This window comes from Callithrix jacchus, chromosome 15, assembly GCF_049354715.1.
Source record: "Callithrix jacchus isolate 240 chromosome 15, calJac240_pri, whole genome shotgun sequence".
Classification (NCBI taxonomy): domain Eukaryota; kingdom Metazoa; phylum Chordata; class Mammalia; order Primates; family Cebidae; genus Callithrix; species Callithrix jacchus.
In genome coordinates this window covers 80,943,430-80,958,669 of record NC_133516.1, presented here as the reverse complement: position 1 = coordinate 80,958,669, position 15,240 = coordinate 80,943,430, and the positions used below count along the sequence as shown (strand labels likewise).

Sequence of the window (15,240 nt, the reverse complement as noted above, 5' to 3'; positions counted from 1 at the left end):
ACTGCCCAAAAGGGATCACACACACATATATATATATACACACATTCATGTTGCTATAAAAAAAGTTTTCAATTTATCAGGAAAGTGAGTTTTAGGCCTCATGATTTCTAATCAAAATACTGCATGACAAATGTTCTCTGACATAAACAAAAACAATGAAATGCAGTAAAAGGAACTTGTCCAGGGTTTGCTAAAAAAAAAAAAACCTAGACGTGATCAAGGAGTAGACATTTTGTTGAAAGTAGTAGACTAAGAATGCTAGCATAAAACTTTAAAAAAAACCATAAAATCAAGAAAAAAGCTGGGATTCTCTATAGAAAGTTTGAATTCAGCTTGGAGAAGAAAGAATGCCGTGATTTTCTCTTACATTAGAACAGGTGTATACTGGCCAAGTTTGGAACAAGCAAGAAATGCCTTGAGATACCTTAGGGCAAGGTTAGAAAGATATTTGATTGGGAGGAGTACAGGAGGAGGGGCCACTCAGTCTGTAATCACTGAAGGTAAAAGCTTGAAGTGTTTGCTCCTTATATTTCTGAGGTTATAGCTTCAGTGGAGTGAAAAGGCTACCAGACCTGCCTGAATTAAGAAGATCTTGGCTGGAATCTTGGTTCTGAAGTTGGGTGGAAGATCCTTCAATATAACTTAATTTTCTCATGGGTACTGTGTAACATATAGTTCCTACCTATTTCAGGTTCCCATGAGATCGTCTGCATGGAAGCCCTTGTTTGTCAGGATCTATTTGTTAAACATTACAATACCAAATAAAGGATTTTAAATAAGCATTTTATAAAAAGTTATGGTAAAGCTGTAACTTCTGAAAGCCTGCTTTAGGAAAATAGTGAGACATCTTATCAACTTAAGCAGTAAACAGGAACTTCCAGTGCTGCGTGATGGAAGGTCACCATCTAGAGGCCCAACGGTATTACGATGTTTCACTACAAGCTCCAGTGACTCCAGAGGCTAGGAAGGCAGCCTGTGTAAGAAGCAGCAGGCAGCCCCAAGGAGAGGAGGGAAGAGCAAGACTTTGGCCCTGGAGATTTTGCCTCAGTAAAGGCATTCAAAATTCAAGTTACAAACAAAACAAACTAAACACCGTGCCCTTCAAACTGAGCAACCTGCCAAGTCAAGCTTTGGTCCTGGGCCTCTGCTCACTGTCAGAATATGAATGGACAGTTGAATGTGATAAGTAAACTGATAACTCCTTGGGAGATAAGCTCAGAGACTCCAAACAATGGAGGCTTTTACAATTTCTCGTGCAAAATCTTTGCTTCTTGGGAGTAACTTTACAATTGAAAATTTGGCATGGTTGAGGTGGGTGTTAAAAGAAGCTGTGATATTTTCAGAAAATGAGGAAGAAATAAAGTCACCAGAAGATATCATTGATTCTGAATGATAATCTCTCTTTTTTTTCATTTTCTGAGTCAGGATCACATTCTGTTGCTCAGGCAGGAGTGCAGTGGTGCAATCATGGCTCGCTGAGCACAGAACCTGGGCTCAAGTGATCCTCCTATCCTCCTGAGCAGCTGAGACTATAGGTATGCGCCAATGCACTTGACTATACTTCTCTCTAAGGAGGCAGCATGAGTTACTGAAAGGGCACAAGCTTGAGAATCAAAGCATGATTCAACCTTGAGCTTTGGGCTGTGTAGCTTTGGGCATGCTACTCAACCTCTCTGAGCCTCCTATAGTTGTGAGGATTAAGTGAAATAAGGCTTGGAAAGGGCTTATCCAGTGTCTGGAATGTAACTTGTGTTCCTCACCCTTCTCTTACTTACAAGAAGCTATACTTTAGCTTAAAGAAACTAATTTAACTTAGAAGAAAATAGCATGTAGATTTGGGGTCCAAACCTGGACCTTAACTTTTAGTTGTTATTATAATGAAGAGACCTGGTTTAGTCACTATATGAGTAAAGGAACTGTGATTTTCCCAGCTTTGACTGTGTTTTCTTTCAGGATATAATTTTCTTACTGGTAACATGGAAGAAACAGTTGTATCATCTAGGATAATAGTTCAAAACACACAGGGTTGCTGTGAGGATTAAGTAAGATGTTGTGTAAGATGTCTATATCTCAGTACCACTTAGTAAGGGGTAGCTATTTTCACTATTGTTGATCCTTGTTACTGAAGGGACATCTGTAAGAAGATGGCATAATTGCCATTGATTATTACAGAAATGCCTGCTGGTCTTTGCCACCTTCCTCACAAATCACTCTCTCACCACAGTTCTGCTCTAGAAAGAGCAGCCCTGTGGCTCTCATAAGAGGCCTGCTCTTTTCACACACCATGTATGTGACTAATTTTTTAAAAAACTCACAGCAGAACATGTACTTCCAAATGAGAGCTGTAACCTTCACAGCCTGTGAGAGACTACAGTTCTTCGATAATATCTCTCTGCTTCAGAACTTCTTTCAGAGCTACTGCATATACCTTTGACTATCTCAACAGAAGCAAAAGAGAAAAGGATTTTGGTGAAACAGAGAAAAGATCTTAATGGGTAGCATATAAGTTGCTCTGACGTAGTTTATTGATGTTTTGAGCAATGGCAGCAAATCTTTGCAAAGTGGTACCATTAAAGGAATGCTGCCATTTGGATGTATTAATTATAAAATAATTTTTAAAGTCATTTCTTTAAAAAAATACAAAAGATCTGCATTCAGAGGACCCAAAGGCCTACATCCTTCTGTGTTCCCCTTTTACCTATGTCTGGCCCCCTTTGGCGTCTTGCCTATTCACAGAATCCTAATGTTCTGGCCCATATAAGGAATATCAGGGTTTTAAAAATCAGTTTAATGGTCCTTTCCAGGGGATGTCTCAGAGGGTCTCAACCTCACATATACCAGGGCCTTGCATGCTGACTTGACAAGTGTCTTCTGTTAGGCCCAGTGTTCTAATTTGGGGTACGGAAGTGCGGTGCTAAGTAAAGAAAGCAAAACAGCTGCGAAAGGAGGTGAGACTTTAGCCACAAGCGCCTGCATTCAAGTCCTAGGTCATGGCTTGCAAGGTGCTTAATCATGATGAGCCTCATTTCCTCCTGTGACCCTGCTTGGCCTGCCCCACAGGGCTGTGATGACAACCTAAGCTGAGGATCAGAAGGCCCTTCGTAGGCAGTGAACTCTCCCCTGCACTCTGCACTCACTTGATTTCTTTAGCTCTAACAAGAGGTAGCCCACCCAGCCCACAGTGTAATTTGGGCAAAACAGGGAGGAGGCCATCTCTGAGGCAGTCAGGCTGTGGCCACGCCTGGCTGGAGGCACCTCTCTGCCCATGCCCAACCCTCAGCAGGATGCCCCAGGCTCACCGAGCGCCTCTCCACGCTCCCTTTTTTCCTGTCATTCTTGCCTGGAGTGACATCCAGTGAGCGGTAGCTAGGCGGCTTCTCCTCCTGCCAGTGTGGGGAGTGCGAGTGGCGGCGGTGGGCCCCCCAGCCCTGGGGTTGCCTCTCCTTCTTCTCCTCTTCAGAGCTCCAGGAACTGAGGCCGGAGGGCAAGGGAGGGGAATAGCTGCGGTGCCTGCGACGTCTCCTGTGCCTCTGAGTGCTCTCCCGGGGGCTGGGCCTGTGGGGCCTCTCCTGACAGCGGCTCCTGAAAGGAGAGTGGCTCTGCCGCCAGGGTGCCTCGCTGGACGAGGGGACATCACTTAGGCTGTCCCTGTCTGACCAGTGTATGGGTGACCCATTCAGCCTAGAGCTATGGCGCTTTCCACTCCATGACAGGTCCAGCTCCCTTCTTTCCAATGCCCAAGACTTTGGTCCCTGATTCCGGAGCTCCTGGTGGAAATCAGGGTAATGGTGCTGCCTTCTCCCCTCCCTCAGATCCCAGGGCCTGGAGGGAATTGGGGTGAGCCACTGCTGGTGCAGGGAGTCAGTGGTCCTCCTTGAAGATGACAGGTCTCTGATCAGTGGGGGCAGGTGGATGATTCTGCGTTCCACGACCTCGGAGCCCAGGGAGGACAGCATGCTGCAGGGATGTCTGAATCTGGCTTTGAGGTCAGGGGGCAGAGGCTGGGCCAGGTTGAGGTTCCGCAGTTCATTCTCCAAATACTCCAGGACACCATTGGTGATGGGAGGGCCATTGGTGGTCTGGGCCATTGGCATCTGATGGAGGCTGGACCGCAGGGACAAATCTGAATGGAAACAAGGATAGGACATATAGAACAAATGGCCCAAAACATATGCCTCAGAATCAGGACTTCAAAATGTGACATTGTTTAGCGTGACTCCCTCCCATCCTCCATCAGGAAGATGCCTGCCATATTGGTCACAGAGGCCTTGATGTAGCCCATGCTTCTGGCCTTGCCCTCTGCCCTCCCCTACCCCAAATCTCTGGAGAAGTTTACCTCGCTGCAGCAGCGGGTGCATTGGATAAGATGAAACCTGGGAGCTCCTGTCCGCCCCCCAGTACAGGGGTTTTTCCATCATCTGAGGACCTAGGGCCTGGGCCTGCTTCATGTAGCGGTGGCGGGCCAGGACTGCAGGGGAAGAAGGAGAAATGCAGACCCTCAGCCAGGGCAAGCCCCACATCTCCTACCTCACTTCTCTCCACCTAGGGGCCTTGCAAGAAGCCAGCTTCTCTCCTCAGCTATCTTGTCCATTTTCATCTATCTTGCATGGGAATAAGGGTAAAGGAGGTAGTAAATTAAATGCCCCCCCTCCAACCCTGGCAAGGACCTGGAGTTAAATTCTCTTCAAGACTGCAACTTCTGTACCCCAGGAGAGTATATTCTTAAAACTTGACTTCCACCCTGCCCACTCCTAAGGTCACCCAAAATGCATAGGGAGATGCATAGGGATACTAGCATACAATGAATTATTGGGCCATAGGCCAACAACACTAAAAGTCAAAGGCCAGAAACAGAAGATGTAGATGCAAAGGACTTAGAGGAGGCTGTGAGTCAGGGGCTGGTGGTGTCTGTTCAGAATGAAAGAAAAAGGGAAAGACATGATGCCAAAGATAATGGGCAGAATTACTTGGCAATTGCATGGAAGAGTGTTTCTTGCTGGCATGCCAACCCTGGTGGGAGAAAATCTGTGGGAAGAAGGCAGGGCATATAAAAAGCTCAAGTAGATGCCAGTGGGTCCTTTCTACTCTTCTCCTTGCCTTATTAAGTATTGAGATTGCCCCTAAGTAGGGGGAATTTCTAAGGGGTGGAGTGGAGGCAGGGAAGGGGAAGAGAAATCATTTCCTTTTATGGCAAAGAAAATCATATAAAAAAGTAGCAAAAAAGATACATAGGCATGTCCCTCCAACCCCCTAGGTGGAGCTGGTCTGACGCATTCAATCCACAGTGAATACAAATTAAAAACAAAAGCATTTCGTTGTTTTTGTTCGTGCTTTTCTGTTTTGGGGTAGTTGTGGCTGAGTGCCTCACGTTTCCTAAGGGCTCTGCCTATCCATGCATGTTGGACGTGTACCTGTACATTAAGTGCAGGAAGCGCCAGCCTCAGGCTGTGAATGAGGATAGGCCCCAGCTGGGCGTTCTCAGTTCCTCCTTGCTTCCCTGGACCCTGTGGCTACCCCTAAAACAGCAGGGCCCAGGCGCAGTAGAAGGGGCAGAAAGCTGGCATCCTGAATGCAGCCACATAGGGTGTAGGGTTTGCCAAGGCCAGCAGCAAAGCGGCCATCCAGTGGGCTGCCCAGTGATTCCAGTATAAAACTTCCAGCACAACAGGAAGTGGTTGTAACAGAGTCCTCAGAAGTGTTGGGAGCTCCAGCCCTCAGGATTAGTCACAGCCTTGCCTGGAGGAAATCCAATGCAAACTTGCAGCAGCTCCCCTAGCAGAGTCCTCTCCCTCTGCAGAGACGCCTCTCCCTAGCTCCCTCTACTGGCCACCACCAACACACACACTGGAATGCCCAGCCTTATATATATAATTTACTTTGCATAAGCTAGCTAGTTCTCTGAAAAAGCTCTTCATGTGGGAATCCGATGAGGAAGTTGGGCTCAGAGAGATTACCTTCCCAGCATAAAGTTCCACAGCTAGCGACTGACAAAGCCAGGGTGTGAACCTGTGAGACGCCCAACCCTATGCTCTTTTAGGGTGTGCCACACAACCAAGTCCCCAGACTCCTTTATTTACTGTGATGAACCAAAAAACCTTCCGTGCAAGCACCTCCTCAATTTCTCTCTCTCTAACTCAGCTCCAGACCTTTCAAAGTCCACTCCAGACTAGTCTCTCCTTCCACGACCTGGGGACATCTGATTCCAAGGAGAACAACCCTACCCACTGTTCCCTTTAATGTAATTCTTGCTTCTTCCAGATAGTTCTGTTCCCATTTAGCCACTCCTTCTGCTTCCTTCAATTGAGGAGAAAGGCAGAGTCGTGTTTCCTCCTTGCTTCTCAAATGATTTTTTTTCATCAATGGGACTCTCTCCACAATTAACTCCCTGACAACCCTTCCATATCCTCCATGAGTGTTTCTGACATTTCCCTGAGACTTTTTTCACCAAGTCCAGAGATTAACTCACCTGCTCCCTTAGCTGCCACAATCTTTTTTCTAGGGTCTCACCGTTCCTTGTTGCATTAAAACTAATTAAACAGGATGGAAGACACAGCCTTTGAGCTCTTCTCTTGCCTGCCTTCACCCGCATCCCTGGAAACAGCCCCACGGGATTTCTAGACTATCAGGGGTATCTGGTGCTCACCTAACAGGGAATCAGATAGGCAGTAAAAGAAACCTGGACAAGGCAACAAAGCTGCAAAGGACTTCCAATAAGTTATCGCTTAGCCTCCGTGGAGTAAAATCTGCCTTAGTCACTCTTAATGAGCTTGTTAAAATACAGCTTTCTGAGTCTCACTCCCAGGGACTCTCCTTCCGTTGGTCTAATGCAAAGCATGAAAATTTGTATTTTCAACAAGCTCCCTGTTTTAATAATGTAGCAGTCAACTTGGAATTGACTGCTGAGGATTCTCAATAACACTTTGGTCACCATTCCTTATGGTCCCCTCTCTACTCTTACAGAACCCATTCTTGCCCTTCTTTTAACCTATGGTCACTCAGTCTATTTGCTTTCTGCAAAACTACCAGTCTTTCCTGACTTGACTGACAAGTCATTTCTGGGACATCCTCAGCTGCTTCCTAGAATGCCATGCCCCTTGGAACTCTTGTCATTTTAGCTTTAGGAAACTACCAGCAGATGCTTCTTGGTCCCAATCAGGCAACTGACCTCAAATAGCCCTCCTCAATAGGGCTTTCCTTGTTGATCTCTCAAACATGCATTGTCTCCTCTACAGCAACAGGTTAAACATTCCCCACCTCTTAGGTCTTCCCCTGGCTGTGAACTTTCTGCTGATGACTTCATCTCTATTGACAAAGAGGAACCAGCCCTGAACATGGAGCCAAGAAACCTACGTTTAGTCCAGGGCCCACTGCTAATATGCCATAACACAGTAATTGTGGAAAAAGCTCTCTCAACCTCACTCCCTCAGCTGTGAGGCGAAAGGGGATGGGGAAGGAGAGATTGGAGATTCTGTGTGGCTTGTGGCCTACTGCAGGGCATCCCTGGAGGTTTTCCAGTAAGGAGGGCCAGTAACTGCTCTAGGGATGAAAGCTGTTTCTCCACTTCTCATGGAAAAAATTTAAAAAGCTGTTTACCACTACCAGATGAACTATCTAAAATTTGGTCTTATTTTTCATTTTTCTCCTCTCTAATCCTTTTTTAACTCTCACTAGAAAGGGGAGCAGGTTGGGGAGGTGGGATGTGATCAAAGAAATATCAAGAATCACTGGCATGTTTCTTGAAGCTTCCTTCTGCATCTAGAATTTTGATTTGCTGAAATCAAGTCAGGAAGACATGAGCTCCCTCAGCTTCCTCCTTTAGGTCTTAATCATCTTCCACATTGTAATGACTTCCTTTCTGTCTTCAGAGGCCAGGCTGCTTCCCTTTCCCTTCTTCTCCCTTTCTAAGGCCAGTTCTTTCCCTGTAGGCCTGAGGCCACTCCTACCAGCTTCATCACTCATCAGTGACTACCTCCCTTCTCTTTGTTTTTTTCAGACAGAGTCTTGCTCCATTGCCCAGGCTGGAGTGCAGTAGCATGATCTTGGCTCACTGAACCCTCTTCCTCCAGGGTTCAGGCAATTCTCATGTCTCAGCCTCCCGAGTGGCTGGGACTACAGGCGCCAGCCACCATGCCCGGCTAATTTTTGTATTTTTAGTAGAGATGGGGGTTTCACCTCGCTGGCTGGTCTTGAACTCCTCCACATGACTCGATGTCCCCAAATGCTGGGATTACAGGCATATGTCACCACACCTGGCCCACCTCACTTTTTTTTTGAGACGGAGTTTCGCTCTTGTTACCCAGGCTGGAGTGCAATGGCGGGATCTCGGCTCACTGCAACCTCCACCTCCTGGGTTCAGGCAATTCTCCTGCCTCAGCCTCCTGAGTAGCTGGGATTACAGGCACGTGCCACCATGCCTAGCTAATTTTTTGTATTTTTAGTAGAGATGGAGTTTCACCATTTGACCAGGATGGTCTCGATCTCTTGACCTTGTGATCCACCCGCCTCGACCTCCCAAAGTGCTGGGATTACAGGCGTGAGCCACCGCGCCTGGCCCACCTCACTTCTTAATGTTTCACTTTACTCACTTGCTATTAACTTTGGTTCTTTGCTTATAAATATGCTTTGGATTACCTTATTCTACAAGCACCAACAATAACCTCTTACTCCCCCTAACCAAAGAGTTTATTTAATAACTCATGCCCTTCCATGTAATTCTTGTCAATAAACTTCTCAGGACAGTCTGACCTAGTGACTCACTTTGAAAGTGACCTCACCGGCTTAAGTTCAGGGATCTTTGTGGTCTACGTTTCTTGATTTTACTATTTTTTAAAAAATGAACCTAATTACTCAGGAGAAACAACCCTCCCCCAGAACCTCCATTTATTGTCTTACTAATAAGGGATGCACTTATCATTTGTGTTAGTTCTGTCCCCAGTCTTGCCTGCTTTTAGTGACCCATGGACCTAGGGAGTCTAAGCAAGCATCTTGGGTGGGTTTTTCTTATCTCATCCTGCATATTATGACTCCGGTGACAGTGACTTCTCCATGGCCTCCCTCCCTAAGATCCCTGAAAGGTAGGGGGCCCCAGAGTCCAATGTTGCATCCTCTGCTACTTTTACCCCCCTATGGTGTCTTAGCCAGTCCCATAGTGATCCACCTACAGAGGCTATGACAGTCTCTGCTGTAGGAATGTAGACTCTCACAAGACAACATGGATTCATCACCGCATAGCCACTGCTGCTTCCTAATTGTGGGGCTTTTCTGACCTTCGGTCCCCTGTCATTAAACAGGGATGACATCTGCCCTCCAGGGTGGTTGTGAGGATTCAGTGAGGAAATGTATGCAAGGGGCCTACACATCAGACATCCAATAAAAGTTAGTTCTCTTTTCCTGTAAGACAGCAACCTCAGAGCACAGGCCTGAAACCAGACTCAAACACACTGGAGACCAGGTTTTGTTTCTATCTTAATAGGTCATTCATTAGTTTTCCCTTAAAAATTTTCCTTTCAAATGGATCAAACTGATAAGAGTGGTTATCTCTGGGTACTCAGATGAGTCATTACAGTTTGCTGAATTTCTCAAATTTCTACAAGATAGTACTTTATTTAGATCATCAGGAAAAGGAAATGTTATTGTAAACAAAAGCCAAAAATAATTTAAAAACTTTCCATTTAAAGCAGTTGGTGCTATTCCATGTATTTGACTAAAAAATATCTTTATAGAATAATTTTGTATTCTTGTGCCTTTACCATGTGTTTCATAGTCAACATATTTTAGGGCATAATTCAGTTACAGTTCTGTTTTAAAGGATCAGCTGTTAGTCCAGAGGAAGATCACATTTAAAGCAAGATCATCTGCTCCCTCTTCCCTTGCCCTAACTCATGGGTTCTCAAAGTGTGGGCCCCCTACCAGCAGCTACACATCACCCGAGAACTTTTGAGATAAGAAATTAAAATAAAGTTCTAAGCCCTCAAATGACTAACAGACCCTCTCTTGGCCAAGGGGACCCCAGAGAAACCTTGGAAGCTAATAAGTTCGTGGTCATGACGAGATGGGAGGTCAGACATGCCTCATTATACCCCTTCCCCCACTGACCAGCCCTTTCAAAAGACTCCATGTGATAATATCAATTACTAGCTGATCTTCCCAGGTAGAACAAAGACAAGATGTGGTCTAATTCTTCTTTTCCCCTTTTCTTTTTTTTTTCTTTTTTGTTTGAGACGGAGTTTCACTCTTATTACCCAGGCTGGAGTGCAGAGGCGAGATCTCTGCTCACCGCAACCTCCTGCCTCAGCCTCCGGAGTAGCTGGGATTACAGATGCATGCCACGATGCCCAGCTAATTTTTTGTATTTTTAGTAGAGACGGGGTTTCACCATGTTGACCAGGATGGTCTCGATCTCTTGACCTCGTGATCCACCCACCTCGGCCTCCCAAAGTGCTGGGATTACAGGCTGGGGCCACTGCGCCCGGCATCTTTTCCCCTTTTCTAATGTTCACCTTATCTTATGTAAAATATAGATTTGCTGGGCACTGAAGTTTCACAAGTATATAACCATTTGTTTCATTGCTGCCCCTGACTTCTTAAGGAAAATGTATAAATACTGAACCTCCTGGGAACCTCTTTGAAAAAAAACAGCCACAGATGCATCTGTGACCTGTGTTTTTTCCCTGGGTATGCCCTTAAGCTAAACCTCAGTGATCTGAGTCTTATGCCCCAGTCACTCATTTTGATTGCTAGAGAAATAAAAAATCTCAGGTCCTACCCTGGACCAATTGAGTCCGAAAACCTGGAGGTGGCAGCCATAAATTAAGGAGGAAAAAAAACCAAAAACGAAAACAGAAATCATCCCCACCTCCTGACCTCTAGGGAGGGGAGAGTGGCTGAAGGTTGAGTTGATTACCGATAGCCAATGACTCAATTAATCATGCCTATGTAACGAAGTCTCCATAAAAACTCAAAAGAACTGGGTTCGAGGAGCTTCCTGGTTGCTGAAGACAGAGGTACTGGGAGGGTGGCATGCCTGGAGAGGACATGGAAGCCAACCCCCCACCACATACCTCGCTCTATACAGCTCTTCATCTGGCTGTTCACTTGTATTCTTTTAAATATCCTTTATAATAAGTGGGTAAACATAAGAAAACTTTTTCCTTGAGTTCTGTGAGCTGCTGTAGCAAATTAATTGAACTGGAGGAGACAATCGTGGTAACTTCCAATCTAGAGCCAGTTGCTCAGAAGCACAGGTGCAACCTACTAGTTGCAACTGCAATTGGCATATGAAGTAGGGAGCAGTCCTGTGGGACTGAGCCTTCAACCTCTGGGATCTGGTGCTGTTTCAGGTAAATAGCATCAGAGTTGAGTTAAATTATAGGACATTTAGTTGGTGTCTGTTAAAGAATTCTTTTTTTGTGTGGGGAAAACACACACAATTGGTGTCAGAAGTATTGAGTGGCATGTAAGAATAGGAAAAAATAGTGTTGTTTTGCTTTACAAGTGGCCTTCTCTCTTACTGCTTCCTTTAAACCACTCCCTCCAGCCCACCTTATGTCCAAATGAGGTCAGTGCTAGAAACGAAGATTGAAGCACAGATACATCAGGACTGCTGAAGAAATGCCATTAGTAGGCAGAGCTATTTGAGAGAGGGTTTAGGCAGCCTGCGAAGTGAACAGGCAAATGTCCTCCTTTCAGCCACCTTCCATGTGGCTCTTTGGCATCCCCAAGCACAATTTTCAGGGCTGAGGCTAATGTCCTCTGGCCCTGTGATGGGAGAAGGCCATGGAGGAGAACCTGGAAGAAACTTTGACCTGGGCACTTGAAGCTGATCTGCTTGGGGTCCTGGGCCCTAATCTACTCCATGCACTGCTTGTCTGTCCCCTCTCACCTTCCTCAGGACAGCAGCAGCGGGCGGGACAGCAGGGGCAGCGGATGTAGCAGCAGCAATACTGAGGACAGCACTGGCACCAGCACACTCCGATCAGCAGCAGGAGGAGAAGAGCTCCCAGGATGATGAAGATTACTGTCAGCCAGTCTGCAGGGAAGACACCAAGCAGGGGTTGAACTAAATATTCAGGGGAACACTTCCAGTTCTGATATGCTAGAGGTCTCATAAATACAGCTCTTGAACTACAAGTTAAAGTTGAGCAATATGCTGGCAAAAAATTAAAAGTTTAGCTTTGATAAGGGAAGATCAGAGGTTGATAATCCAATGACAAGAACTTAGGCTTGCTTATTTCTGTTTTTTTTTTTTTTTTTTTTTCCTGTAAGTAGAAGTGTTACAGCAGTGAGGCTGACTGAATAGAAAGCTCCAGTAGCACTTACGCAGGACGATGAGTTTCACCTCCTTATCAGGGTCTCCTGATGTGTCCCCTGGAGCCTCAATGGTACAGTAATAGACTCCATGGTCCCACCACATCACTTCGTTAATCACAAGATCTGCTCCTACACAGTAAGGAAGAAGAAAGTGCCAGTGTCAGAGGAGAGGGCACTGGTTCCTAACCTGTGACAGCCTCAAGACCTGGGCAGCATGGCAAGACCTTGTCTCTACAAAAATTTTTTTTTTTAATTAGCCAGGCATGGTGGCCATGTGCCGATAGTCCCAGCTTCTCTGGAGACTGAGGTGGAAGGATCGCTGGAGCCCAGCGCTTGAGCCCAGCCACTAAAGTCAAGGCTGCAGTGAGCTATGAATGTGCTAATGCACTCCAGCCTGGGCATCACAGTGAGATCCTATCTCAAAAAAAGTTAAAATCAAAATATTGTTTAAGTCGCTAGTATATGGGGCTTTTACTTACAATCAAACCTAATTCTAACTGGTACAGTGGGTTTGATTATTTAGCTGCATTGCAGATAAGGAAAATCAAGACTCAAAGGAAGTGGCTTAATAACATACTCATAATGCTCATCAGAGGTAGGTTCAAGCTCACATCTCTCTGCCTCAAAGTTGATACTGTTAACCACCAAGCTTTCCTGTCTTCTCTAAATTGGAGGGAAAAACTCCACATTCTGGGTCCCTCATCAGCCTAAAATGAGCAGATATCGCTTGATCCTGAAGGACAGGTATGAGATAAACTTGAATAAAGATAAAATGCCAATATTTTAAGAGTAAATGTAACTCGAGAAAAGTTTCAGTTCTTGTGGGTCCTCAATGTTGTGTACCTCCATTAGGATAGATGAATTGTTTATATATAATTGCTTTTCATTCATTTAAAAAAAAATTTTAAGGTCAGAGGTATATGTGCCGGTTTGTTACATAGGTAAATGTGTGCCATAGTGGTTTGCTGCACAGATCATCTCGTCACATAGGTATTTAGAGCTGTTCTTCCTGATGCTCTCCCTCCTATCCCCAACACACCCTCCAACAGGCCCTAGTGTGTATTGTTCCCCTTATGTGTCCATGCGTTCTCATCATCCAGCTTCCACTTATGAGGTCATCAGGGTGGAAAAACAATCTACTGGATGGGAGAAAATTTTGTAATCTATCCATCTGACAGATGTCTAATATCCAGCATCTACAAGGAACTTAAAACAAAAGGTTAATATTTATGTTCAAGTTTAGTAAAGTCAGCAAACATTCACTAAAGCCCTTTCATGGGTCCAGCACTATGTTAGGCAATGAGGAGATGTAAAGAGAAACAAGACCCTTTTCTGTCCTGAAAGGGTTTAAAATCCAGTCAAAGGCAGCCTCCATGTAAAGTGCAGCAGCAGTTCCAACTCTCCGACCCACAGTAAGGACCAGGAAACCTTAGCATTACAGACTTATTTCTGCTAAGTTCGTGGAAATATCTGTAATTCTTTATTATCTGTTTGTCAAGAAATATTTATTGAGGAAATGAAACAAAAATGTAAGGTCACGCACCACTGGACCTAACTTTGACTTCTGTTTCCTTCTCTTTCTACGTCAATCCCTACAATTTTTTCCTACCCACTATTTTCCAAACCTGCTACCTTTCCCAGAAATAAGCTTACCCCAGACTTGGAAAAATGGTGAAAGTGCTTTTAAAAAATTCCCCCTCAGAGCATGATGTATATTGTAAACCTGGTCTAATTTTTATTGGAGAAATAAAGAGCATTTTAGGAGTGTCAGAGCAAGAAGGGTATTCAGATACTTTAAATAACCTAAGGACTGATTTGTCAGGGTCATCTCACATGATGCAAACATAGGCATAAAAGTGTCAGAAACAAGGGCTCCAGGAAGTCCCAACAAGTCTGGAGGAAGAAATAGAAACAGAGGGAAATACTTATGTTTCTCTGTGGGAGTAAGAAAGAAGTAGGGTTTGAGCCAAAGGTGGCTGGGAGTGGAAACAGTGGAAAATATATACCTTCATGTTTTTAGAAAAAAAACATAATAAGAGCAGGGACTAGCATGGAGGTGGACTTCCATCCTTCAGAAACTGTACAGGTAATTTTGTTAATTAAAGAGGCTTGAAACTGTGAGGTCAGATAAGAATAAATTCTACTGGCTTTGGAAAAGGTAGAACCACCTTTGATCTTTGAAGATGCCCCTGGAGACTAAAAAAGAAGGACAGCTGTACCCTTAGGTCGAGGGCTGGCTTGGGGAAATCAGAGGCCAAATGTAAAAAAAAATAAAAATAAAAATAAATCAGACAGGTATTATAGACAAAGTTGGAAGCAATTATTAAACTGGTTCCCTTTAAATGAGCTACCTTTAAACAGTCAGAATATTCACTGATTCCTTGATATTGTAGCTATGGGCACCAGGAGTGGGTCTTGTTCCCCTTTTCCCCTTTTAACTAGCAAATATTTATGTAACACAGCACATAAAGCCCACTGAAATCGGCTCTGAATTCTGTGTTGACAATCTATGGCAGCAACTGTGGGTTACACGATAGAAATATGGGGAGCTAAGCCATTTATCCAAAAGTATACTGAGTGATAACTAAGGCTCACTGTCTACTTTCTGTTTGCTAAATGCTTTATACGTATCACCTTTGTCCCCAGAAATCTCCATTACTAGGTACTAGGGCAAGTCCCATTTTACAGAAATGGAGGCTGAAAAAATTGTAGAGGTTTGCCCAAGTTCATATACCCTGAAAATGCAGATTTGGGATGCACACCCGCACCTAACTCCAGAGTCAGAGCTCTCACCACTACTCACTGCACTGGGCACTAAGAATAGACAGGCTTTAGACATGGCTCTCATGTATTGCACTACATATTCACTTTGTAGTAGGGAGGAGGATACCATGATGCTCATCATTCAGATGTGGAAACAGAAGCCAAAGA

The 15,240-nt window shown here is 44.8% G+C and overlaps 1 protein-coding gene and 1 long non-coding RNA gene across 2 annotated transcripts in view; one reads left to right on the top strand and one right to left on the bottom strand.

Moving 5' to 3' along the window:
* The window catches only part of ILDR1 (immunoglobulin like domain containing receptor 1), a 39,870-nt gene that overhangs the window by 8,547 nt on the left and 16,083 nt on the right, over window positions 1–15,240 (bottom strand). Inside the window, exons 4-7 of the mRNA XM_002758744.6 lie at window positions 12,319–12,438; window positions 11,882–12,028; window positions 4,337–4,468; window positions 3,300–4,123 (exon numbers count right to left, since the gene is read on the bottom strand). Coding sequence (XP_002758790.3) covers window positions 3,300–4,123; window positions 4,337–4,468; window positions 11,882–12,028; window positions 12,319–12,438 — 1,223 coding nt within the window. The remainder of the gene's footprint in view (window positions 1–3,299; window positions 4,124–4,336; window positions 4,469–11,881; window positions 12,029–12,318; window positions 12,439–15,240) is intronic.
* LOC108588512 (uncharacterized) overlaps window positions 1–15,240 on the top strand; it is a 45,119-nt gene that overhangs the window by 22,937 nt on the left and 6,942 nt on the right. The gene's annotated exons all lie outside the window — the stretch shown is intronic.